Raw genomic sequence first — 27,254 nt, 5'->3', positions numbered from 1 at the left:
TGGGTGTCAGAAAGGCTGTATATTTTTTAGGTCATGATTTAGGTTATGTTTTAGGTCATGATTACATGGATATATATGTAAAAATTTGTCAAGGTATGCACTTAAGATTTATGTACTTTACTGTGTGCATGTTTTATCACAATAAAAAATTAAAGAAACAAAAAGTAATAAGTGTTCATCAAATATTTAAGCAATACAGAAGTATATGTACAACATAAATTAAAGGTTTCCTTTTCCTAAACCATGATTAACATTTTTTTTTTTTTTTTTTTTTTTTTGAGACAGAGTCTCACTTTGTTGTCCAGGCTAGAGTGAGTGCCGTGGCGTCAGCCTAGCTCACAGCAACCTCAAACTCCTGGGCTTGAGTGATCCTTCTGCCTCAGCCTCCCGAGTAGCTGGGACTACAGGCATGCGCCACCATGCCCGGCTAATTTTTTATATATATATCAGTTGGCCAATTAATTTCTTTCTATTTATAGTAGAGACGGGTCTCGCTCTTGCTCAGGCTGGTTTTGAACTCCTGACCTTGAGCAATCCGCCCGCCTCGGCCTCCCAAGAGCTAGGATTACAGGCGTGAGCCACAGCGCCCGGCCCATGATTAACATTTTGATGTACGTCTTCCTGAGCTCCTCTGATCACATCCATATTTGTTTTTTTAAAACATCCCTGATATCCGTCATCAAAAGCCTTTGATCTATCTACATGTAGCACCAAATTAAGTTGCATAGAAAGTTTCTGCCTTCATGTGACAGAGTTCAACAGCAATGCTGAGCCCTATCTTCTCACAAAGAGCAGTGGGAAATACAAAAATGAGCAAGTCACAACTGGTACTCTCGAAGAATTTACAGTGCAGGGGGAAGAGACCACAGGGATTACAGACCAAACCAAAACCCCAAGAGCTATAATACCATGCCATGTGGTAGAGTTTCACAGGGCCATTAAAATGGCTTCAAACTATTGTACAGGTAATGACACCTTACAATTGTATAGAGCATACAATTTTCAAAATTTTTTCACATACAGGCGCACAGTTAAACTGAACAACCCTGTAAAGTAGTCATTATAAATATTACCCTCATTTTATAAGTAATGAGGAAGTTGGATGACTTGCCTGGACTGCTAGGAAGGGAAGAAGGAAGAGTTGGCACTTAAACCTAGGTATTCTTACTCCAAATCCACTGGTTACACAACTGCCACTAGCAGTAACTTTTCACTTGCAGATGGAATCAGCAAATTGATACCACCCCAGCTCTGCTGGCCAGGCCTCCCCAAAAGCTTCCGTGAGCAGGTCCTCTGGAAGAGTGTGTAGTGAAAGTCTGGAGCCACCAGGTGCTGCTCCGCTCCCCTGCAGTGTCCTTCCACCAGGAGGGCTTAAGGAACAGTCTACGGGAAGGCAAGGGCTCCACTTCCACTCTCCTGATACTACTCTAACTCATCTACCTCTGGCCATCATAAGACCACCGAATGCGTGTTGCCGGGACAGAAACAGCCTAGGCTGACAGCAGGCTGCCTCGATGTTGGGATTCACGTTCAGTGGGTTTACAGAGCCTCCCTCTCCCTACTTCTCCAATCATCCCCACTGTCGCTTTGGTCCCTCAACTCTTCCAGGTGTCCACTACTTCTCCAGTCTGCTTTCCTCCAGCCCCTAAATCTGCCTTTTCTTATCCTTTTTCTACCTTCAAAATCTGCTACATAAACAAACCCTCCCCACCGCCACCAACACAGGACGTTGTTTTTTCTCTATTTCCACTGAACTTTGTCTTTCTTTTCACATTTCCTTGCCTACTTGGACAAGAAGGCCGGGAAGCTGCCTTTAGACGACTCAGCCCACAACCACTGCAGGGGTGAGGGTAGGGGGTGGAGGGACCCGGGTCCCGGCGCTGGTTTGGGGCTGGGGCACAGCTGCTCCGGAGGCTGGACGCCGGCTGAGTGATGCTGAGTCCCCTCTCCTTTCTGGGGCTGGGGAATAGACATGAACTTGACATTCAACGTTGAGGACAGTTGACTACCTGGAGAGGAAAGGCTGCAGCAAGGAGTCGCCGCTGTCAGCGCCTCGACCCTCGACTGAGGGGAGTGCGGCACCGGGTCCCCGACCCGGACTCCCAGGCTCCCGCGCCCACTCTCGCACCTTCCGAAAATGAAACGGCCTCGAGCGGCACCTCGGAGGGGGCAGAGTAACCGGTCCCACCGACCCTCCATCCCTGTCCTGGGAGAGCGCCTCTGGGGCCGCCCAGCTCGGCCAGGACCCGAGGGCCCCCTCCCCACCCCCATCCCTCGCTCCGGGCTCCCCATCCCCTCCCTTCCCTGACCGCCCGCCCAGCCCGCCGCCCCCGGCGGCTGGCGCGGGCGGTGCAGCATGCGGCAAAGCTCTTTGCATAAATTATGCTCATGACGCAGCAGCTAAAAAAATCCAAGTAGCAGAAGGAGGGAAAAAAGGGGGGGAGGGATAAGGGGGGGTCGTGGAAGGGGGGAAAGAAGAAAAATATATACCTGACCGCCCCCCCAAGCCTCCCCTTCCCGCTTTCCGGCTGTGCCCCTCCGCCCAGCGCAGCCCGCGGAGCCCCCTTCGGCGCTGCCCAGCCCAGGCTGGGGGCCCCGGGGCGGCGGCGGGTCCCGACCGGCTCCCGGGCCGAGCCGAGCCCGGCCAAGCCGCACTGGCTTCTTTGTCTGCGGGCGGCGGCCGCCCTGGCCCCGGCCCCGGCCCCCTGGCCCGGGCTGTGAGATGAATCTCTAATCGGTGGCCGCCGGGCACCCGGGGCGAAGGCGGCTCGGGCTCGGGCTCCGGTAAGTAGCGGGGTCCGGGGCGGGGAGGGGTTTGCACGGAGGGGGAGGGGGCCGGGCAGGGGAGGTTTCGGGTTTGGTTAATATGCAATGCCCGTAATTAGCATAATTTATATATTTATGATAAAGAGAGAAAAAGCCGCGGGGCCGGGGCGGCGGGACGCCGGGCCGGGCCGGCCGGGAGCTCCGGGAGTGGGACAGCGCGCGGGTGCCCGCCTGGGGCCGGACCGGGGCCGCGCCCTCGCCCGCCCGCCCGCCCGCGGGCCGGCCTGGACCGGAGGGGAGGGGGCGGCCGCCAGGTGGACCCGGTGGGGAACCTGGCCCCGGCCCCTCCCCGTTTCTGCCCCTGGAGCCCGTGTCGGGTATGGGCCACCGAGGACGCTCCGTACACAGACCCGGTGGCGGCCAGGAGCGGGGTCTCCCCCGCAGGGGAGCCCGGACGCCTGGGTTCCCGGCGGTTAGGGCCAACTGAGGCGGCCAGGGCGACCAGTCACCATTCTCCGGAGCGAACGTACTCCGGGAGGACTGGTGGGACTCGGGGTTAGGTACCCGGGCGTTGCTGGGAGGGTGGGGCGGTGGTAGGAGGGTCGCCGTCGAGCAGAGCAGGAGCACTTCATAAATATTTAATAACAATATTATTATTAATACATAGTCATAATAATGGGCCCGATGTGTTTCCTAGGCATTCTCACCTGGCCAGGCCAAGGGAGCCCCAGGGTGCCTTCTAATCTGCACTTTAGCGTTAGAGTCCCCCGCTCAGCCTGGTTGGAAGCCTAAAACCTTCACAGAATAGCCTCTGCTGCTGGTCAGGGGGAAATAGAAGAGGTTCGGGAAGCCTTCCTGGGCCAAAGAAAAGAGGCTTTTTCAGTCTCATCTGCTTCTCCTGATTCCTTGTTCCAAAAGTAGAGGGCCGGTCTTCAATTGTTCACATGCATACATCCCGCTCCCCTTGGTAAGCTAAGGCCGCCGACTTGGACGGGCAGATGCCTTCTGAGAAATAATTCCGTATATTGCATTTTGATGGAAGTCCTAGTGCTCGGGGTGATGCTTCTGTGACCTGGTACTTTTTTGCTTTTCTGCTCTTGGACTTCATTCCTTCATTGATTCAACGAAAATGCCCACTAGCAGCCATGCTCTGAACAATTCAGATAAAGCTCCTGTCATGGAGTTTTCATTCTGGGGGTGGGTCAGCAAATGATAAACATGAAACAAACGAGATAATGTCATAGAGTGATTTTTTTGTTTGTGCCCACCTGTGTATGTGTTCTTGTGTGTGTGAGAGAGAGAGAAGGAGAGATAAACTATTTCTTCTGTTTTGTTCCTGGAGGTACTAACTGGCAAATAAGAAAAGTGACTCAGAAGAAATTTGCTCTTCTAAGGGTTCTCTGCATTATGAAAGAAACTGGGATAAGCTTATAATCCCCTCCCCAAGATCTACTCACTATGAAATTATGACAGTAATTTTTTACATTTTCATAATGCTTTATAATTTAAAACATATATATGTATGTGTATATATATATGTGTGTGTGTATATATATATATATTTTAGGCAAGATCTCACTCTTATCACCCAGGCTAGAGTGCAGTGGTATGATCATTGCTCACTGTAACCTCAGATTTCTGGCCTCAGTGAACCTCCTGCCTCAGCCTCCCAAGTAGCTAGGACTACAGGTGTGTGTGACCACACCCAGCTAATTTTTAAATTTTTTTGTAGAGACAGGGTCTCACTGTGTTGCTCAAGCTGGCCTTGAACTCTTGGCCTCAAGTGATCCTCCCACCTAGGCCTCCCAAAGTGCTGGGATTACAGGCATGAGCCACCCTGTCCAGCCTAAAACATTTTTATATGCATGCTTTATTTGAGTTAAAAATAATACTACTAATAATAAAAACAAACACTTATATAGTGTTTGCTGCATGCTAGGCCATGTTCCAAGTGCCTTGTGTAAATGTTATCAATTTAATCCTCATAATAACCCATGAGATGGGTACTATAATGTAGCTCCATTTTACAGATAAAGAAACTGAGGCTTAGAGACATTACCTGTGGTAGAAGCAGTATTCGACCTGGGTCTTCTGCCTTTAAACCTCATGCTCTTTTTGTGTCAAAATGAGGGTCAGTGAGGTGGAAGAGGGAGTGGGACCCAAGAGAAACTGGCCAAGGGAGGAAGGCTGGGGAGTGAGGAGCTGAGCCAGCACTCTGGGAAAGGGTAAGTGCGGTCTGGGTCCTCCAGAACTCAATATGGCATCTTTGAAATCATTTTTAAGTAGCTCCAGAACTGGGAATGAGGACAAAACATTTGAAATAGGATACGTGTTTTGAGGGAGAAAGTACGAAATATGAGGAGGCTAAGTGCTGTGGCTAGGATAGGACCTACTATCTTAATTGATGTTTTCAGCCCATATTCATTAACCCACTGTGGTGTATCACATAGTGTGCTAGGCACCAGGGAGGTGACAATAAGCAGACAAGACCCCTGCCTTCTTGGAGCTTACAGTTTAGTGGAAACATATCTATTTTTCACATGTCATGTGCTCCCTCCCTTCACCCTTCCTGGCATGAATCAAGTTTGAGCACAAGGGAATAGGGGACAGGAGAAGAAACTAAATCTAAATCTCTGTCCTTAATAAACAAGTCTTTAGTGTTCAACTATATCTGTCTAAGATTATAAGTAGTAGGTTGGGAAAGGGGGAATGCATTGTTCCCTCCTCCCCTGTCTTTTTCCCACCTCATCAGGCCTTTTCCTTTCTTCTGGAAAGGAAGTGTGCCTCGATGTTCTAGTGACAGCTTGGCAAGCCATTTACCTGTGCCCGTGGGTTCAGGCTCTAGGGGTGGGGTTAGATCCGGAACAGAACTGAGAGCCTCTATTTTCCAATGAGGGGGCCAGAACAGTCCCCATCAGCCTTTCTCTCATTTCCTGAGAGGAGGCTCTGTGTGGTGTCAGGAGGACAGGGGTCTAGGGCAAGTGGACAGGGCCTTGAAGTTTGAATCTGCCACTGACTCTCCTGTGCCCTTGGTCAAGTCACCTGACCTCTTTCTATCTCTATTTACCTATAGATAAAAGTGAAGAGGATTGTGATAAGGGCACTAAGCTAAGCATTTCACTTATATTATCTAGTATTATCATTAGGAGAACCCTATAGGGCTTACCAATTTAATCTCCATTTTAAAGATAAGAAAATTAGGCCGGGCGCTGTGGCTCACGCCTGTAATCCTAGCTCTTGGGAGGCCGAGGCGGGCGGATTGCTCAAGGTCAGGAGTTCAAAACCAGCCTGAGCAAGAGCGAGACCCCGTCTCTACTATAAAAATAGAAAGAAATTAATTGGCCAACTGATATATATATAAAAAATTAGCCGGGCATGGTGGCGCATGCCTGTAGTCCCAGCTACCCGGGAGGCTGAGGCAGAAGGATCACTCGAGCCCAGGAGTTTGAGGTTGCTGTGAGCTAGGCTGACGCCACGGCACTCACTCTAGCCTGGGCAACAAAGCGAGACTCTGTCTCAAAAAAAAAAAAAAAAAAAAAAAAAAAAAAAAAAAAAAAAAAAAAAAAAAAAAAGAAAATTAGGCAGGGTGAGGGCCTTATGCCTGTAAACCCAGTACTCTGAGAGGCCAAGACAGGAGGATCACTTGAGGCCAGGAGTTCAAGATCAGCCTAAGCAACAGTAAGACCCCATCCCTACAAAAAAAAATTTATAACTTAGCCAGCCATGGTGGCATATGCCTATAGTGCCAACTATTCAGGAGGCTGAGGCAGGAGGATCGATTGAGCCCAGGAGTTTGAGGTTGCTGTTAGCTATGATCACGCCACCGCACTCTACCGGGGCAACAGATCAAGATCCTGGCCCCAAGAAAAGGAAATTATGTTCAGAGAGGTTAAATCAATTGCCTAAGATTGTACAGCTGTTCTATGATAGCTAATATTTGAATTTGGATTTTCCTTGGAAGCCTTTAAGCTTATCGTTCTTTGATCCTCAACTTTCTCATCTATAAAATAGGGATAATAATAGCTAAGTCATTGTTTTTGGTGTTTTGTACAATAATTTCAAGGCGAACTCTCTTATTATTAGGATTTATCCATGAGAAAACAGAGAAGTACTCAGTGTCTACTAGTACAGTGACCTGCAGATAGACACATAGTTGGTGAAGCTTTAGTATTTGTTTACCTAACCACTGAGCTCTATGGCCTCATGGGACTGGTGTCAGAACTGAATAATAATAGTTAACATGTATTGGACTCTTACACAATTTACTACAATACTATCTCCATTTAAAATATGGTAACTGAGGCATGGAAAGGGTAGGCCCTTGCCCAAGGTCTCACAGCTAAGAAATGGTGAGACTGAGAGATGAACCTGGGTTCTTGCCTGCTACACTAAATTGAAATACATACTGAGATAATATATATAAATAATTAAACTATCTACCACTTTCAGAGCACTTACTATGTGCCAGGCATTGGTCTACACTTTTTATACGTATTAATTTATTCAATCTTCACAATAGCCCTATCAAGTAGGTTCTATTATTCTTTCCTTTTTACAAATGAGGAAACTGAGGCACAGAAGTTAAATCATTTGTCCAAATTCCTGCAGCTAGTAAATATCAAAGCTGAGATTATGAACCCCACAGTTTGTCTCCAGAGTGTGCTCTTAACCCCAGTACTGTGGCATAAAAGTCCTGAGTCCCAATAAACTGTCAATGAGGCTGGGCGTGGTGGCTCACGCCTGTAATCCTAGCACTCTGGGAGGCCAAGGCGGGAGAATTGCTTGAGATCAGGAGTTCGAAACCAGCCTGAGCAAGAGCGAGACCCATCTCTACTATAAATAGAAAGAAATTAATTGTCCAACTAATATATATAGAAAAATTAGCTGGGCATGGTGGCGCATGCCTGTAGTCCCAGCTACTCGGGAGGCTGAGGCAGGAGGATTGCTTGAGCCCAGGAGTTTGAGGTTGCTGTGAGCTAGGCTGATGCCACGGCACTCACTCTAGCCTGTGCAACAAAGCGAGACTCTGTCTCAAAAAAAAAACAAACAAAAAAAAACTGTCAATGATTATTATTCTTCAGCAGGTAGGATGGGATACCTGTGTCCTGGGACCAGAAGTGGAAAGAGGTAGGAGGACGTGCAGAAAATCCCTCAACGAATGACAACTTGAAAGAGGGACGGCCTGCCTGGAGTCTGGCCAGTTAAGAACAGGGCAGATAATACTTGCGTGCAGCAGGAGCGTGGTGCTGCTTCACACCACGTGCTGAAGCTGACTGGGAGCTACGGTAACAAGAGAAGATTCTGGGCGTATTGGAAGGTAGAGCCATGGGGTTTGCTGAAGGAGCAAATGTGGGAAAAAAAGAGAAAGAAGACAAGGATGACAGCAAGGCCTGAGCATCTGTGGAAGGAGGGGGAAGGCTGGCCACAGATAGAACAGGTTTGGGGTTTTGGAACAGGAGTTCGGTTTTGAACATGTTGAGTATGAGATGAGATATGAGCACTTAGTAGGCAATTGGATATGAGAGTCTAAATTTCCCAGTTGAAGTCCAAGCTGGAGATTTAGATTTGGTCATTGTCAGAGTAGCTGAGACCACCTAGGGAGGGAGTGAAGAACAGATTGGCTACACCCTTCGGCTCAGCCCCAGCTACCTACCTAGACCAACCTTCTGCCCACTCCTTGTGGTCATTCTAAGTGGCAGCTCTGCCAAGGGAAGTGTGGGCACACTTGAAATACAACAGTGGTGTAGAGCTGGAGATGCTGATGTCAGCAAACGACCTAGCCAGAGAGAATTATAATGCTAAAAATTTGAAAGTTGATTTCCCATAACAAGTATAACTTTCTTACAGTTTTAATGGAAGTAAACTAAGTCCAGCTTAACCAGCCATTCCTTGGAGTCTGCTGACTTTACACAGAGAACCTTCCACCTTTAAAAACGACTGTCTAATAAGAAGGTATTTTACACCTTGAAAACCTCAACCATGTTGAGTGTTAATGGAGTGATTAAAACCACAGAAATGAATCTGAGTTAAAAGTTGAAATCCCATAAAACAGGTTCCATTTTCCTACATAGGACAAGATTCTTCTTACATAAAACTTCATGTCTGAAGCACATGCCTCCCTGGGAACTAGGACCACACAAAACAACATTAGGTGCCCTTCCTGCAGATCTTCTACCACCTTCTATTCATCCACCATGACACTTAAATATACTATGTCATAGTTACCCTTTTATTTCCTTGGTCCCTCATATTGGATTGTAACCTTCTTGACAAAGGTGGGAAATGTTTTTTTATTTTTTTCTCCATTGAATTTCCAACACCCAGCACATAGTAGCCACTGAAATACGTGTTGAAAAACAAGGGACAAGGCATTTCAGGATTTTTTCTAATAGGATTACAAGCTATTCTAGGGAGTTCTGATTTGTTTGGCATTTCCCAGTGCTTCTCCTGGGTGGCTTGAAATGTTGCCCTAAACCCAAAGCCGTTCCAGAGAAGAATGACAGGTCATTCTAGAGGTCAAGTCCTCTAGTTCGTTCTTCCCAAAGTCCTGGATGGCTGGACCTCTCTGGATTCTCAGGTTGTGGCAAATGCCTCAGCACCCACAGTTCATTCACCCCAAGGATGCCTAGGTTTTTAGATGTCAGCACAGGAAAGCAAGGGATAAGTGAACCATCTGATAGCCAACCAGGGTGCCTTGCCAGGTCTGCTTCAGGTGTTTTTCAAACTCAACTCACTAGAGAAAGAAGGCAAAGGAGGAGGCTCTGGGTGGCCTCTGGCTCTCACCCCAGCTTTCACCAGAGCAGCTCTGCTGTGATCTGTTTATGTATTGGGATTCTGCTGCTGGGGTGGAGACAGGGGCCTCTTCTCTTGAAACAGACAGCTGATTGTCTCTCCTCCCTGGGCATCAGGCTGTGGATACTGCATAGCGTCATGGGCTCAGAGGAGGCCATCCAGATGTGCTGTTTATCCCAGTCATTGAGGAAATGGTCAAAAAGCAAACTGAAGATGACTATCTAGTCATTGAAACCAAGCCACAGCCTGATGGAAAAGGCTTGAAAAAATGTGGAACTTTCCTGGCAAGGGGATAGGAGCAGGTCCAGGGGAAAGTGCACAGACGCCAAGCAAGGGGAACTCACAGGGCACAGCTCAGAGTGAAAATGCTGAAAATCTACATGTTAGAGAGAGTTGTATATATCACATACATGTCTCTGATAGGAGTCATCTAAAGGTAAGAGAGAGAGACCAGGGAGATCTGGGGTCTGGGACAAGGGAGTTGTTTGCCTCTGCTCTGTCTGGATTTTTGCTGAGCTCCAATCTGGTTGGTGGCTTGGAGTGGGCCTAGGTGTGGCCAGAGGCTCTGACCCAAGACTGATCTTGCCCTTGACACAAAGGACCAGACACTGAGGCCTAGGTCCTCATAGCTCATGGAATTTCAAGAGTGGAAAGGATATCAGAATCTCCAAGCCTTGTCACTGTTTGAATCCCCTAAGAACATAGTCACAAAGTGGGCACTTACTCCTGCTCAGCCACTCCCTGTGAGTAGCCATGGTGGGCAGCAAGGAACCAGAGCCCACAACAAGACTATGGGCAGACTTTCAGCCCCGCTTGAGCAGATGCCTCCTTGCCCTACCATGACTGGCTGCTGCTGCCTCTCGCCTAATGACCACCTTTGGAATTGGAATTCTTTTTTCTGTGACATGTATGTATCAAGTGATAATGGACCCAGATTCACCTTGCACACCTTTCTTTTCAATTTTGTCTCTTCCTCATATTTGAATTTGCAAATGATTGCTAATTGGCTTATCTATGTAACAACTTTCATGGCTCATCTCAATTCCAGAAGTGGTGGTAAATTGCCAAGTTCTCTGCTACCCCCATGTACAAAATCAGGGAGGGGGAGGTAACACCCAGGAATGAGGCTAGAGCTTCAGTGAGGCAAGCAGATGCTCACCAGTTCTTCCAGCAAATTCCTCTGCCACCCCCTACACTACCTGAAAAGAGAAGGCTCACTTATCCTTTTTCCAAATTGCTAGGTATTTTGAGTTGCTTGCCCTCTCCTTGAACCCCACTCTAGAGGGGTTAGGGAAGCAACAGGAGGGAAGGGACCTCTTGTTTCTCCTTGCCTAGTTGATCAGGGAACACTCTGTCAAGGGGTGAAGATGCTAAAACCCCAGGGGATTCAGCAATTCCACTCCCAGGAATATACCTAAAAGAATTGGAAACAGATGTTCAAACAAATTATATGCAAATATTCATAGATGCACTATTCACAGTAGCCAAAAGGTAGAGCAACCCAAATATCCATCAACTAATGAGTGGATGAACAAAATGTAGTATACCCATACAATAGACAGGCGTCCTCAAACATGCGGCCAGCCAAGGACGTTTATCCGGTCCCCCGGGTGTTTTTGCCACCACTGCCTGTTCTACTTAGCAGCTGACTCGTTCCGGGCCCACAGTGCGCATGTGTGGAATGTGCGCTGCACTCTCCAATGGCCCTCCAGTGGTCTGAGGGACAGTGAACTGGCCCCCTGTTTAAAAAGTTTGAGGACCCCTGCAATAGAATATTATTGTCATAAAAGGATGGAGTTCTGATACATGCTATAGCGTGAATGAACCTTGAAAACATTATAAGTAAAAGAAAGCCAGACAGAAGGCCACATATTGTAGGATTCCATTTATATGAAATATCCAGAATAGAGAAGTCCATAAAGAAAGCAGATTAGTGGTTGCCAGGGGCTGGGAGGTGGCAGTGGAAGGTGAGTGACTACTAGTTGATATAGTGTTTCCCTTTGGGTTGATGAAAACATTCTGGAACTAGATAGCAGTGATGGTTACGCAACATTGTGAATATACGAAATTCCACTGAATGAATTGTGCACTTTAAGATGGCTATAATGGTGAATTTTATGTTAAATGACTGTCTTAGTCTGCTTGGACTGCTAGAACAAAACCATAAACTGGTTTATAAACAACAGAGATTTATTGCTCAAAGAACTGGAGGCTGGGAAGTCCAAGATCAAGGTATTGGTATCTGGTGAAGGCCCACTTCCTTGTAGAGCCTTCTTGTGTCCTCATAGTGCAAGGCATGAGGGTATCTCTTAGGCCTCTTTCATAAAGGTACTAATCTCGTTCCTAACCACCTCTTGGAGGCCCCTCTCTTCATACCATTGCCTTGGGGATTAGAATTTCCACATATGAATTGGGGGCCAGGGGTAAGGAGGGAGCAGCTGGGAAACACAAACATTCATACCATAGCAGAATTTTACCTAAATGAAAAACAACAGTAATCCCAGCACTATGAGAGGCTGAGGCAGGAATATCACTTGAGGCCAGGAGTTTGAGGCTGTAGTGAACTATGATCACACCACTACACTCCAGCCTGGGAGACAGAGCGAGACCCTGTCTCTAAAAAACAAACAAACAAAAACAACAACAAACCCAGCGAGGGGGGAGAAGTTGGCTCTAGAAGACCTCTTGGAGCTTCGTCTCCTCATCTGTAACATGGTGATACTGATGCCTCCCATTCTGCATCCCCCAGAGGTGGCATGAGTATACATCAATTAGTGTTACATAAAATGTAACACTAGCGCACAGTACACAATTAATGCTAATTGCCTTCTTTTCTGTAAAAGCATCTAAACCTATTTGCCCCCTTTATTTCCTTATTTATTACAACTGTGGTTTGTGGCTCCAGCCAGGCAACCTGTCTTCACGTGGGCTTTGCCCAGTCCTTCTCACTGCACGTGGCAGGCTCTCCCACCATCTGGGATGTCCTGCCTCCTGTGTTACAGATCACTGTGGTCCTTGGGTCACTGCCACAGAATCACCTGAGAGCTGATCCCCTGGGGTCTACACATTGAATCAGACTCTCTAAGAGTAGTCTGGGGAAGGGTCCTGGAGACCTGCATTTGTAATGATTACTCCAGATGATGAGCATGCCTATTAAAGTTTGAGACCACTGTTTTAATTTATGTCTTTACCATTTCTTCTAGGAAGTCTGCCCGGATTTCTCCCCCAAGAAGCACTCTGATACTCAGCGTGCTCCTTACCTGTGTCCAACATTCTGAGTGTCCAAGGGTCAGATTCACCTTGGGTTCTCCTGGGTGTGCACTCTCCCACTGGACTCAGGAACCCCCAGGAACAGATGCCCAGCTCTCTTTCCTCTTGTCACCCTCAGCACAGATGGCTCTGGTTCCTCCTAGTGTAGTAGGTTCTACTGGGATGCTGTAGGAAGTGAGACACTTTAGTTTCAAAGTTCTTAGAATCCTGTTCTGTTTACTTCTGCAGATACTTGGGAGAACCTAGGTTCTCTGTCCTCCTACCATTCTATTCTGACTTTCCTAGATGGTATGGAAATTGCATTACTGTGTCACATCAGCCTTTGCTTTTCCAATCCCATCTTACCCAGGATGCACTAGGTGTGGGCGGGCTCCCACCACACCCTGACAAGTGACCATGGATCCTGGAGCCGGGCCAGAGTCATCTCTGACTGTCAATGAGCAGGTATCATCTGGGGCAGGAAGAGGTGGGTGGGTGGGGTGAGGCACCGAGGGGTGTGGGCAAGGGAGGAAGACTCCACAGAGCCCCTTAGTGTCTCTTACCAAGGTTCATGGCCATGTCACTGGCCCAGAGGTAGTTGCCAGCTAGGATTTCTTAGGGGCTGAGTTTAGAGATTTAAACTGTGACTTTAAAAGGTGGAATGAAAATGTACAAACATGTATAACTTCACATGGGGAAAGATTTGAACATCAAGTAATTTACTGTTTAGTTTTTCTTCTTCTTTTTTTTTTTTTTTGAGACAGAGTCTCACTCTGTTGCCTGGGCTAGAGTGCCGTGGCGTCAGCCTAGCTCACAGCAACCTCAAATTCCCAGGCTCAGGCAATCCTTCTGCCTCAGCCTCCTGAGTAGCTGGGACTACAGGCATGCGCCACCATGCCCGGCTAATTTTTTCTATATATTTTTAGTTGGCCAATTAATTTCTTTCTATTTTTAGTAGAGACGGGTCTCGCTCTTGCTCAGGCTGGTTTTTAACTCCTGACCTTGAGCAATCTGCCCGCCTCGGCCTCCCAGAGTGCTAGGATTACAGGCGTGAGCCACCATGCCTGGCCTAGTTTTTCTTCTTGCATATATATATATTCTAATTTTTTAGCAGTGACTGTTTATTACTTATGTCATTTTTAAAAGGAGAAAAGAGATTAACATCTCTTAAAATGTAATCGGAATGAAGTCCCTCATAGGTCAAGTTTGAGTCAGTGAGGAAACTGCTTTTGGGGATTTATTTCACTTCGACTCTCCTAAAGGGTCATTGTCACTTTTTCCAGCACAGTCTTTGGCTGGATCCAATTTTCAGGCTTAAGGAATGTGTTATGAAAGTGGTGTTGGGCACAGGCCAAGTGCAGGGGAGGCCTGACACGAAGCTTCTTAATGTAGAGTTTGTCTCTGATTCTTCAGTTGCCCAGTTGGCAGCATTTCCGTGCTGGGGGCACAGAGCGGAGTACGGGGTGCACAGCCAGGGGAAGACCACGTGTCCTGAGGGCTTGGGGACCGCCCGCATCACTTGTGCATGGAGGATCCTCTTAGGACTGGGCATGCCCACAGCAGATGGCACAGCGGGAGCCGCAGGCCCAGACACAGAGCTCCAGTCCAAGAGTGGGGCAGTGTGGAGAGGGAGAGGCCACATCTTCAGTACTCTTCACCCTTGTTTCAGGAAGTTAGCTTGCAGGGAAATTCTGAGCCTTTACCCCAGAGTTTTGGAAATAAAAGTTACTCAGCATTGTGGAGCGTTCATTTTCCACCCCTTTATCTTTGGGGATCTTCCAGTTGGTTTCAAGGGAAGTAAAAAGGGATTTGCTTCCTGGCCCAACTTAAGCTGTGGCTACTGTGTTAGGAGCCCTCGTAGTCACACTCTGATATCCTAGCCACCATGGGGACATCCTTGCAAGGTTGTGGTACAGACCACCTACCACTCCCAGAACTGAGTCAAAGAGAGGGAGCACACAGAATTGTCTGCCATGTGGTTTGGCTCTGTGGGACTTTTTCCGGCAGTGTCAGGCCCTTCTCCCTGTCTCTAGGGCCTGCTTTCTTCTAGCAGCAGTGTCCCTGCAGTCAGGAAGCTGCAGCCTGCCCAGGTTCTGGGATCCTCACAGAGAACACAGCCCTCTGGACAGGAAGTCTGCATCCTGAGGTGCCCTCTCCTCTGTACCCCAACATGACCAGAGCTTCTGTCCCAGGGTGGTGCCGGCCCCTCCCCCCAGCAGCACCCCCGTGCTCTGCTTACAGGTCATCGTGATGTCAGGCCACGAGACCATCCGAGTGCTGGAAGTCGGAGTGGATGCCCAGCTCCCCACTGAGGAGGAGGGCAAAGGACTGGAGGGTGTGACCACTGAGGGCGCCCAGAGTGGAGGCCCCACTGAAGCCAGCGAAACTGCCGGTGAAGCTGGGCCGGACAACCCAGACTCCTCTGCGGAGGCAACTGGTATGAAGGCCATTGCTCCCACCTGGTATTGATCCACCAGAGTTCCTTCTGTGATGCTCCGGGGAGCCAGCATGTGTCCCTGGGGCCCAGGTGGCCTTAGGGTCTTGTCTTCCTGTCCCCTGGACAGCTTCTAGTCACTTCCAGGCCTAAACTGGAATGGGATGGGAATGTGGAAGGAGATTGGCAGGACTCAGTTCAGGTGGTTGCATCAACCTCGGAGGGCTCCTAGATCTAAACCAGACCCTCAGCCCAGTGCAGAGAGGACTGGACCTTCGGGATCCTGCCAGCCTTTCTAACTCAGTCCTTTTTGTAGTAGAGCTGGGAGGTCTCAGGAGCTGAGGCTGGGAGGGCATTTTACCTACTTCAGATTAAGGATGGATGCAGATTATTTAGGACTTTGCAGAATTTCTGCTTCCCTCTCACAGCAGACTTACAGGTGCCACCCTTCTCCAAAGATGACTATAGGGCATGAACTTGATTCTTCTGCAGATAGCACTGAGATAGCCAGGGCTATTCTAGAGCCTGAGCTGTGGTGTGACTCACTGCTCTCTGGCCATGGGGCACCCTTTCATTGACCTTCCTAGGAAGTACTGGGCCTCCTTTGCTGGTTCCCCAGAACATCGCACTTCATCTCCTCTGGTCCCCCCTTACCTAGGCTGGAGATATGGGCTGGTGGGGCTAGGCCAGGAGGAGAAGCCAAGAGAACAAATGAGAACAGACAAACTTTGGAGAAACAACAACTCCTTAACAAAAAAACTGCATGACTTCACATTACTTGCTGTACCTGCAAAGCAGTACGCAGATTCTTTGGGACCCTAATAACCCGAGTTATTGTTTTCCTTTTTGAATAAAGGAATGACAAGAGACATGAGCATTTTTACCTAGCCTGGAAGTGCTCGGCCTACATGTTGAGGCCAGGATGGGCCATCACCTGTTCCCAAGGGGCAGTGCCCTGGAGAGCAGGCGGGGAAAACAAGAAGTCTACTATGTCCCTGCCACTCTTTCCATTCAGCATAGCCATTGAGGAATGGACGGAGCCCCTTTTCAGAACATTTGGAAGGTTTCTCAGGTTTATTCTCAGTGCCCCAACTTCCCTTTCCACCCTTTTATCCATCCTGTATATCCCATTTCCTCTGGTGCCTCAATTCTGCTCCTCTTCCAAACCTGCTTTCAGTAATGGATCCTGAATCAATTATTTATACCTTCCCATGAGTGTTTATGGTGGTGTGCATCTTCTTCCAGAGATTTGGGTACTTAAGCCTTTCATGAAAGCCTTCTTCTCTGTAAAGGAATTTTATCATCGTCAAGCAGGTAAGGGAGGTATTTTGATGGTGCCATCTAAGAAGCTGCCAGCTTAGCTTGATGGAACCCTTCTAGATGTGTAGTATTAAGGGTTTCCTCTTATTAAAACAAAACAGAACTAAGTAATTGGAACCTTTTTCAGAATGAAAAAAGAATCTAAGGCTGGGCGTGGTGGCTCATGCCTGTAATCCTAGCACTCTTGGAGGCTGAGGCGGGAGGATCGCTCGAAGTCAGGAGTTCAAGACCAGCCTGAGCAAGAGTGAGGCCCCTCCTCTACTAAAAATAGAAAGAATTTAGCTGGACAATTAAAAATATATAGAAAAAATTAGCTGGGCATGGTGGTGCATGCCTGTAGTCCCAGCTACTTAGGAGGCTGAGACAGGAGGATCTCTTGAGCTCAGGAGTTTGAGGTTGCTGTGAGCTAGGTAGATTCCACAGCACTCTAGCTCAGGCAACAGAGTGAGACTCTGTCTCAAAAAAAAAAAAAAAAAAAAAGAATCTAGTGGTTTGTATCACTCCAAATTACTATCCCATCTTTGTCACACATATATATTTTTATAATTTTGGCCAAAGGGTAGAGTATCTAGTATGATACCACCATATTATTTCACATGCCCATTTCCATTATTTACATAGATTCACACACCTGCTTCTGGTTTGGGCCATTGTAAAAACTGTCTGATTTTTCATTCTCATAAATGAATAGTACTGCTTTGAATGTCTTTGTATTGGTCTTTTAAATTTTTTTTTTTCATATTTTATTTATTTATAGAGAGGGGATCTTGCTATGTTGCCCAATCTGGACTTGAACTCCTGGGCTCAAACTGCCCTCCCACCTCAACCCCTCAAGTAGCTGGGATTACAGGCACATACCACCACACCCAGCTTAGAAAACTTTTTGTGTGTGTGTGATATAGTGCACTAAAATTTCTTTTGAAGAGAAATTAATTATTAACATAGGAGGAAGTCATCACATGGAAAAATACAAAATCTTGCTATCAATGAGAAGAAAAGTGATTGACTTTAAGGTACCATGTGCCTTTTAAGCCAGAAAATAAATAAAAAGTGATAAAACCTAACTTGGGTGTTGTTGTGAGAAATAGGTAAATTGTTGAAGGCTGTGTGAATTGGTTTAGTCTCTCTGTACAGTCTAGCAGGAAGCAACAGAAGCTCTAAATGTTTGTAAACCCTCAGACCCCATGGTCCTACTTTGGAAATATGCCCTAATAAAATGAATATTTCATTTCTTCAGATGCTAAGCTTTTATCGTTTTGTTTGTCACATTCCCATTTTCTCACTTTCCTTTTTATGCTTCATTACATTTTTGTCCAAAAGGATATTTTTTAAATTTTAAGATTTTCAGATTATCCTTAACCTGTGATTTTTTTTTTCAATAGTTAGAAATGTATCTCTCCTCCACAGAGGAGATAAACCTTCCATTTCATTTCCCTTTGCTATTTTACAAGGCCTTTGTTGCTGCATGCTTGTCTCTTTAACCCTCCAACTACCTAGGTTTTATTATTACATGCTGTGAACAGTATAGTTTGGGTTAGTTCGATGCCTTTCCAGATTAAAACACAGGCTAAGACTGCAGGGTTAGGTAGAACCCCGAAGGTTCTTTGATTCATTGGTTTCCACTGTGTGCTGCATCACACCAGAGCTTTAAAGAAAAAAACAGAGAGAGGAGAGGTATCTGACTGCTGCTCCTGAACATTCTGGTTCAGCAGGCCTAGAGTAGGGCCAAGAGATAAATGGCCAGCGGTATTAAGAAGCCACTGATATGGTCCCATGTCCATCACCCACTATCCAGACTCCTTTTAATGTCTCACCATATATTAAATAATAATCCTCCTCCTCACCATCATGTGGATGTGAAGAGGTTTCCTGGAGGCACCCCAATACCTGAATAGGCCATGGTAGCAAGAAGAGGCAAAAAGCTCCAGTTCATGGGAAGTTTCTTTAGAAGCTCACAGAAGCTGCTCATCCTGACTTTAGCCCTCAGGGAGTGGTGGAGCAAAGCTGTCTGGCCTGGAGAGCCCCGTGATCCTGCAGTGTGGCAAAGACATGTCCAGTTTTCAGGGACTGTTGCTTCTAGGACTTTGTCCTTCAGGAACCCTGCCCCTTGCCCAAGGCAACACCCACGTCCAAAAAGTAGCCTGAAGGTGGGGTGAACAATGATTTCCCTCCCTGACAGGTGTGCTTTAGGCCCCTCTCCTGATTATGTGACAGGTCCTATGAGGGGCTAATATGCAGCTGTACAGTCTGCATTTTCTTCATCTAGATGGGGGAGAGGGTAGCTTACCTTCCAGATCTGGCACAGGGCTCCTCAGCCTCCTATTCTCACTCCCAGTAGCATCTGGCAAGCTTCGAAGCTGCCTCATGGCTGAGGAAGGAAGTTGGTTTCGGGTTATGCAGAAATGCGACGTAGGGCTGAGTTACCACTTCAGGCTACAGACATGGCATTCTGCTCTGATGACCCCTCCACTCACTTCCAGCTCACTCCTTGTCCTTCTTTCTCTCAATGCCACATGAAGTGAAGTCACTCCCGGGGATCCCTCCGAGCCCGGCCCCCACCATTGCCACCTTCAGCCAAGCCCCAAGCCAGCCTCAGGCATCGCAGACCCTGACACCACTGGCTGTGCAAGCTGCCCCCCAGGTAAGGGCCACCCTGGGGAGCTGGACAGAGGGCAGTGGGTAGAGCGACGCATGGGACAGCTGGCATGGGGTGGCCATGGGCTCTGGGAACTTCATGAGGCAGAACAGAGAAGGGGCTGTGGCTTGAGGGAAGGAATCTCCTACTAGGCACCCCCTGCATCACCCCCGCCCATAGCAGGCACATTTGGAAGAGAAGATCTGAGTTTGCCAGGCCATCTCCTGGAGCCCAGCAAGAAATTCTATTAACTCTTTCATGCCGCCAGAGTTTCGGTTTAATGACTAACTGAGTGAATGCCCTTGTCAGTTTCTCCAGTGGATGCCTGGAAGAGTTAATGAGTTATTCACAGAGCCCTCATTTAGAGCCAGGGAGCGGCCCCCAGTGCCGTGAGGAGCTGTGAACAGGCATGCAGAGCTCCCTGTGACCTTTTGCTGAACGAACTGGTCTCTAAGTCACGGAGTCAAGGGTCTCCTCCACCAAGGCTTCTTGGAGGCCTCTGTGGGCCCTTGACCACTTGGTTCCACCAGTCTCTTCTCCCTGTTCCCTGGCCACGAAGCGCTGGTCCTGTGGACAAGGGCCTGGGGAAGGTCCGGGAGGCAGCAGACTGTGGTGGGAGAGGCCTGTGTACCCTTCCCCACGCCGTGAGCAGGGCCCGGCCTGTCCTGAATTCGGGAGACTCCTCTGGAAGCAGGATAGTTGGTCCAGGCACCCCCTCAGGTTTAGGCCTCCAGCTAGGGTTTGGCTCCTTCCCCCTCATGTGGCCTTTTCCCTATTGCCCTCAGAATGCTTTGTTTGTGCTCAGCTGGGTCTGAGAGACCCAGTGTTTGCGCTGTCAATGTTGATTTTTTACTTTTTCTTTTCTTTTTGAAATCTTGTTTGCTTTTGCAGGTCTTGACTCAGGAAAACTTAGCCACAGTTCTGACAGGAGTTATGGTTCCAGCAGGGGCAGTTACTCAACCTCTTCTTATCCCCATCAGTATTGCAGGTCAAGTGGCTGGTCAGCAGGGGCTGGCCGTGTGGACAATTCCTACAGCAACCGTGGCTGCCCTCCCAGGACTGACCGCTGCTTCTCCTACGGGGGGAATTTTCAAGCCACCTTTAGCCGGTCTCCAAGGTAACGGCAACTCTTCCCAGGACTGCACCACCAGGCCCCCACCACCCTACACTACCACCCCTGCACCTTGCCATGTTGGACTCAGAACCCGCAGCCCACTCAGGGTGACAGCCCTGGAGTCTGGATCTGTTGTCTTGGGCATCCAGCCACAGAGCCACTGCACCACCGTGGGACTCTAGGCCATGACACCACGCTGGCCCAGCAGGCCTTTCTTACTTCAGCCAACTGTCTGAGACGGCCCCTCTCCCCCAGCGCCAGAACTCACCCCATGACCAGCTCCTGAGAAGGACTGCAAGAAGATTCAACATCTGGTTCTTGAACCTCCACATCTCCTGGCCCAAGGGAGGGGGGATGAGAGATGTTGGCGCCTGCCAGCCCTTCGAGGATCAAGGGAATCGTGGCTGCCTGCTCCCCTTGCCCACTGCCCCACCCCCTCTCAATCTTGTGCCAGATCCCTTGGGATTGGAGCTGCTCTGGGCTGTGGCTAGGCACTTGAGCACCTCTGTCTCTGCCTTGCTCCATAGCAGCTGCCGTGCTGAACACCGCTCTCCCGGCACCCGTACAAGCTGCCCCACCAGTACAGGCCTCCTCGCCGGCCCAATCCCGGCCACCAGGCCAGCCCCAGACGCTGTTCCAGACCCAGCCGCTGCTGCAGACCACACCTGCCATCCTACCGCAGCCCACTGCTGCCACCGCCGCTGCCCCCACCCCCAAGCCAGTGGACACCCCCCCACAGATCACCGTCCAGCCTGCAGGCTTCGCGTTTAGCCCAGGAATCGTAAGCTGCCGCCCTCACTCAGGGCTGACCAGGGATGGACTGAGTCGGGCCAAGGGTGGAACTGACCTGTCCCACAGTGGAGGACCAGCCCCTGAATACAGCCCTTTTCCAACACATCAGCAGAGATGGGCTCTCTCTGAGGCCTTCTCTTTGCAGCTGCCAGCCCGTCCATCCCAGAAAAAGGCAGACAACCCCTGCCAAGAGGGCCAGGAAAATTCTCCAGAACCTGAACCGCTGGACCAGGCTTGGAGGGTGGGATGATGTCTGGGGATTGCAAGCTTGTGAGCGGTCACTAAGGTGCAGCCAGCAGCTTACAGCTCTGCGCTGTTGTCCATCCAGTGTAGCTCCTGGCTTGGCCGTAGGAGCTGTTAGATGTGACTAGAATCACATCAGCCTCTCCAGCCTGGCCCTGCTACCCTCCCAGGCCTGGCCTGAAAGATTACCCCGAATTATTGTTCCATGACTGTGGCCCCACCCTTCCCTGCTGACCCCTGCATCCCTGGAAACTATTCAGCCGGTGGTCATGGGCCTGCAGCCCACGTTCACATCTGCCCACCCCAGTGCCCTCAGCCCTCTTCCCTCGGCCTCGGGCTCTTCTCACCCCCTGGCCTCTGAGCAAGGCTCTTCCTCCACCCACAGATCAGTGCTGCTTCCCTCGGGGGACAGACCCAGATCCTGGGCTCCCTCACTACAACTCCGGTCATTACCAACGCCATTCCCAGCATGCCAGGGCTCAGCAGCCAGATCCTCACCAATGCTCAGGGACAGGCAAGTGGTCAAAGGCAGGGCTGAGGGGTGGGGACTGTGGAGAAGCTGGAAGGGGGTGGCCAGGACTTGGGCTAGGGGTCAGAGAAATGCAGTGTGTGGAGCTGCGGTTCACATCCCTGGGCCACAGCTCTCTGCCGAGGCGGGGGCCAGGCAGGGGTGTAGCCACCCCCTGCCCTAGAGGCACTCACTCTAGTTGGGGGGTTTCATTTATGGAGCACCCACTTTGTGGCCAGGCTCTGTTCTCGGAGCTTTCTCATACATTATCTCACTTTGTTTTGAGTACAAATCTATTAGATGGAGATTTTTATTCCCATTTTCTAGGACAGAAGGCTGAGGTTCAGAGAAATGAAGCCACATAGCTAAAATGTGGCAGAGCAAGGATGTGTATCCAGGTCTCTCTGAATCCACATTCACACCTATTCTTGTTCCACCGCAGCTCTGAGGATGGAATGAAGGAAGTAGCCTCTAGCCTGTGAATCCTTCACTTTATTGATGAGGAAACTGAGGCCAGAGGGGGTTAAGTGATTTGTTAGTCTCTCCCCCTGACAGTGTGAGGATTTGGGTCAGGTGGAGCTGGACACTACTCTCACACCTGGGGTCCCTGCCTTATTTCCTGCCAGGTTATTGGAACACTCCCGTGGGTAGTGAACTCAGCTAGTGTGGCGGCCCCAGCACCAGCCCAAAGCCTGCAGGTCCAGGCTGTGACCCCCCAACTGTTGTTGAACGCCCAGGGCCAGGTGATTGCGACCCTGGCCAGCAGCCCCCTGCCTCCACCCGTGGCTATCCGGAAGCCAAGCACGCCTGAGTCCCCTGCTAAGAGTGAGGTACAAGGGATGGAGGAGGGGAGGGGGGATGGTCAATGCTCTCTGGTATGGGCGGCTCCCTCCAGACTGCCGGATAGGACAACATCTTCTGAAACTCCTAGGAGAGCAGGGTACCTCTCTGGGTGAGGTCCCAGAGTAGAAGGCCCATGTGAGTCCACACATTTTGCCCAGGGAAACAGCACCCCCCTAAGCCCCTACCCACACACACCAAGATCAGTATATGTGCCCTCAGAGGCCGGTGCCATTCTAAGATGGTGGGGGGGAGGAGGTGGTCTGGACTAGGCCTGGATCAGCTCCAGGGTGAACAAACTGCCAGAAAAGCCCTGGAAGGTTTTGCACCCCTCCCCCGCCTTCACAGCATCACCCTTCCACTCTTTTACTCTGCACAGTGGCTTTGATTAGTCATTTATTTGTTTATTCTAGGAGTGTTTTTGGAGTGCATACTATATTCCAAGTGCTGAAGACACAAAGATGAATAAGACACCCTTCCTAACCTTAGGCAGCTCAGTGTTGGAAATAATTAGAAGTCAGCATGATAAAGACTGTGATAGCTGGGCTGGGCGAGGTGGCTCACACCTGTAATCCTAGCACTCTGGGAGGCTGAGGCGGGTGGATCGCTTGAAGTCAGGAGTTCGAAACCAGCCTGAGCAAGAACGAGACCTGTCTCTACTATAAATAGAAACAAATTAATTGGCCAACTAATATATATAGAAAAAAATAGCCGGGCATGGTTGGCGCATGCCTGTAGTCCCAGCTACTCAGGAGGCTGAGGCAGCAGGATTGCTTGAGCCCGGGAGTTTGAGGTTGCTGTGAGCTAGGCTGACATCACGGCGCTCACTTTAGCCTGGGCGACAGAGTGAGACTCTATCTCAAAAAAAAAAAAAAAAAAATTAGCCGGGCATGGTGGTGCACACCTGTAGTCCCAGCCATTTGGGAGGCTGAGGCAGGAGGATTGCTTGAGCCTAGGAGTTTGAGGTTGCTGTGAGCTAGGCTGATGTCATGGCACTCTAGCCCGGGCAACAGAGTGAGACTCTGTCTAAGAAAAAAAAAAAAAAGACTATGATAGGGGCATGAATAAGGTGCTTTGGGACCCCAGAGAAGGGAGCTCTTGACAGACTTGGGAGATTAGGCAAGGGTTCACAGATAAGGGACACTGAACTAACATAAAGGGATGAAGGTATATGTAGTGTCTAGTACCAAGCTACTCAAGAGGCTGAAGCAGGAGGCGCTCGTGAGTTGAAGATTTCGAGGCTATAGTAATTGTGTCTGTGAAGAATCACTGCACTCCAGCCTTGTCTCTAAAAAAAAAAAAAAAAGGCTGCAGCAGAAATGGAAGGTTTGAGTTGGGTTGGATGTGAAAGTGTTCTAACTTTAGGGCACTGCCACCCAGTATCCAAGTATCATATACTTTTTGCAAGAGCAGTGGTTCTCAAACTCAGAATCACCTGCAGGGCTTGTTGGAACAAAGATTGCCGGGTCTCACCTCAGAGTTTCTTATTCAGTAGGTGTGGAGTGGAGCCCAGGAATTTGCATTTCTAAGTTCCCAGGAGACATAAAGACTAGTGGTTCTCAAATGTAGTATGCTGCTTCCAAGCTTTGAAAATAACCACTTAGCCTTATCTGTAAAATAGGAATTATAAGAGTACCAACTTCAGAAGGTTATGAATGCCAAAGGACATATTACACATAGGCAGTTAACACTCTGTTACACAGAAAGCACTTGAAAAATAGTCCTTATTATTACGATTGTTAGGTAGTAGGGAGTGGCTACAGGCAAGAAAATGGCTTTTCTTGGCAAGAAAATGGCTTATCAGATGTGCATTTTTTAAAAAAAATCCCTGTGTTATTCAGGTGGGGTCAAGAACTGGGCTGTGGTTTGAATCCTTGTCACCTGTTAGGAGGCAGTTTACACAGTTCTAGCAAGAGACTAGGAGGTCCAAACTAAGCCCTGGATTGCTTTTCCTTATTAGCAATAAAAAAAAAAAAAAAAAAAAAAAAAAAAAAAAGAAAAAGACAAACTAAGCCCTGGGGATGAAGAAGGAATGAATTTGAGGGCTACTAGGGGCTGAAATCCAGGCAAACCACGACACTCTAGCCTGGGCAACAGAGCTCTGTCTCAAAAAAATAAAATAAAAATATAAATTTCATATATTTATAGCTTCTCTTGATTAAAAATGATTTTTATAAAATTTCCAACATTATGTGTCATGTAAAAAGTAAAAATTTCTTCTAATTCCACCTCCAGAAGTGACTTCTGTTGATAGCTTGCTTTATATGCCTTAAGATACTTTTTCTGGAAATTCATATGTATCAATATTTTTTTTTTTTTTTGAGACAGAGTCTCGCTTTGTTGCCCAGGCTAGAGTGAGTGCCATGGCGTCAGCCTAGCTCATAGCAACCTCAAACTCCTGGCTCAAGCAATCCTCCTGCCTCAGCCTCCCGAGTAGCTGGGACTACAGGCATTCGCCACCATGCCCGGCTAATTTTTTGTATATATATTAGTTGGCCAATTAATTTCTTTCTATTTTATAGTAGAGACGGGGTCTCGCTCTTGCTCAGGCTGGTTTCGAACTCCTGACCTCGAGCAATCCGCCTGCCTCGGCCTCCCAGAGAGCTAGGATTACAGGCGTGAGCCACCGCGCCCGGCCTCATATGTATCAATATTTTTTTAAAAGCATTATTCCATAAAAACTGGTTTCATCTTACTTTTTTCACTTAATACAATGACTCAGACCTCAGAGTTTTTTTTTTTTTTTTTTTTTTTTTTTTTTTGGAGACAGGATCTCGCTCTGTTGCCCAGGCTAGAGTGCAGTAGTATCATTATAGCTCACTGCAACCACAAACTCCTGGGCTCAAGCAATCCTCCTGCCTCAGCCTCCTGAGTAGCTGGGACTACAGGCACACACTACCATGGCCACCTAATTTTTTCTATTTTTGTAGATATGTGTCTTGTTATGTTACTCAGGATGGTCTCAAACTCCTGCCCTCAATCCTTCTGCCTTGGCCTCCCACAGTGCTGGATTACAGGCGTGAGTCACTGTGCCCAGCCACCTTTTTCTTTTTAGTGTCTGCACAGTATCTCATTTTAGGGAGGTCTCAGAGGTCATCTAACATTTCCTTATTAATGGACATTTGGGGCCTAAGAGGCTCTAGAATCAGGTTTAGGCTTCTCCTTTTTTTTTTTTTTTTTTTTTTTTTTTTTTTTTTTTTGAGACAGAGTCTCACTTTGTTGTCCAGGCTAGAGTGAGTGCCGTGGCGTCAGCCTAGCTCACAGCAACCTCAAACTCCTGGGCTCGAGTGATCCTTCTTCTGCCTCAGCCTCCCAAGTAGCTGGGACTACAGGCATGCGCCACTATGCCCGGCTAATTTTTTTTTTATATATATATATCAGTTGGCCAATTAATTTCTTTCTGTTTATAGTAGAGACGGGGTCTCGCTCTTGCTCAGGCTGGTTTCGAACTCCTGACCTTGAGCAATCCGCCCGCCTCGGCCTCCCAAGAGCTAGGATTACAGGCGTGAGCCACAGTGCCCGGCCTAGGCTTCTCCTTTGAGAGCAGAGATTTGAGAGCAGTTATCCCAAGGGTGGGCACTTGCTGGGGCTTTGACCAATTGTACCGAACCTTTCTGAGCCTCTCACCTGCCTGTGTCACAGGTGGCTGTGAGACTCCAGTTTGGTGGGGCATGTTGCGGTGCTTATTTAGGATGGTTTAGTCATGATTGTTGGGTGGGTGTAAATAAGCAGCTTCTAGACTTGCTTTTTGATAGAGGACAAGTGGTGGGGGTCCTAGGTAGGTGAGGATTTTATGCCCATTTTTGCCTTGCCTCTGGTCCACCTAGGGATGCTGACCCCCTGAGCCTCGCAGGGGCAGTAAAGGCTTGTTGTCTCTCTTCTCACAGGTGCAGCCCATCCAGCCCACATCAGCAGTGCCCCAGCCTGCTGTGGTCATTGCCAGCCCAGCTCCGGCAGCCAAGCCATCTGCCTCTGCTCCCATCCCAATCACCTGCTCAGAGACCCCTACCGTCAGCCAGTTGGTGTCCAGTAAGTGGCTCCTGGAGGAGGAGTATGGGGAAGTGGGGGAAGCATTTATTTGGGTACCCCAACCTCTTCAGATGCTGCTTTCCTTAATAAGCTTCCTGGGGCCCAAAGAGGGAGGGCAGAAACCCAATGCAAGGGGTTGACTTTCTTATTCCCATTCCTGTTGAGCTGGATTCTGGGCATGAGGATGGTGGAGGCTGCTTAGTTGGCTGTTTGGCTGCTTCTCTGAGAGGCCAAGCCATTGGCTGTCTCTGCTGTGGTCTCTCACCTAGTATTTGAGGAATGTGGATGGCCAACAGGTGTGTTTGGGGCCAGGCATAGGGAGGATGGGGAAGGTCAACAGTTAGAGCTGGAAAAACTTAAAAATAGACCCTCACCGCCAGAGAGCCTGGTTCAGGCCTCTTTTCCCCAAGCCTTGTTTGTCTTGGGGACAGGGGTGATGAGTGTCTTAAGGGTGCACAAGCCTTTTGCCAGATGTCCTCATTGCCCCCCTGACTACCAGTCCAGACCAGTGAACCAGATAAGCAGTGATGAT

General features: G+C 48.7%; 1 protein-coding gene across 3 annotated transcripts in view; it reads left to right on the top strand.

Moving 5' to 3' along the window:
* The first annotated feature begins 2,445 nt into the window (after positions 1–2,445).
* Positions 2,446–27,254, top strand: part of POU6F1 (POU class 6 homeobox 1) — a 29,968-nt gene continuing 5,159 nt past the window's right edge. The window contains exons 1-9 of one of the 3 annotated variants that reach the window (XM_012762422.2): positions 2,446–2,784; positions 13,178–13,272; positions 15,049–15,244; positions 19,081–19,202; positions 20,088–20,313; positions 20,838–21,091; positions 21,731–21,859; positions 22,480–22,683; positions 26,581–26,722. In XM_012762422.2, the coding sequence (XP_012617876.1) occupies positions 13,225–13,272; positions 15,049–15,244; positions 19,081–19,202; positions 20,088–20,313; positions 20,838–21,091; positions 21,731–21,859; positions 22,480–22,683; positions 26,581–26,722 (1,321 nt within the window). In that variant the 5' untranslated portion in view covers positions 2,446–2,784; positions 13,178–13,224. Of the gene's footprint in view, positions 2,785–12,344; positions 13,273–15,048; positions 15,245–19,080; positions 19,203–20,087; positions 20,314–20,837; positions 21,092–21,730; positions 21,860–22,479; positions 22,684–26,580; positions 26,723–27,254 lie in introns of those variants that run through there. The other 2 variants (XM_012762434.3, XM_076007278.1) reach the window with 2 other exon arrangements.

Source organism: Microcebus murinus, chromosome 10 (assembly GCF_040939455.1).
Source record: "Microcebus murinus isolate Inina chromosome 10, M.murinus_Inina_mat1.0, whole genome shotgun sequence".
Classification (NCBI taxonomy): domain Eukaryota; kingdom Metazoa; phylum Chordata; class Mammalia; order Primates; family Cheirogaleidae; genus Microcebus; species Microcebus murinus.
Note: the sequence above shows the minus strand (reverse complement) of the source record. Positions and strands in the feature narration are given on the sequence as shown.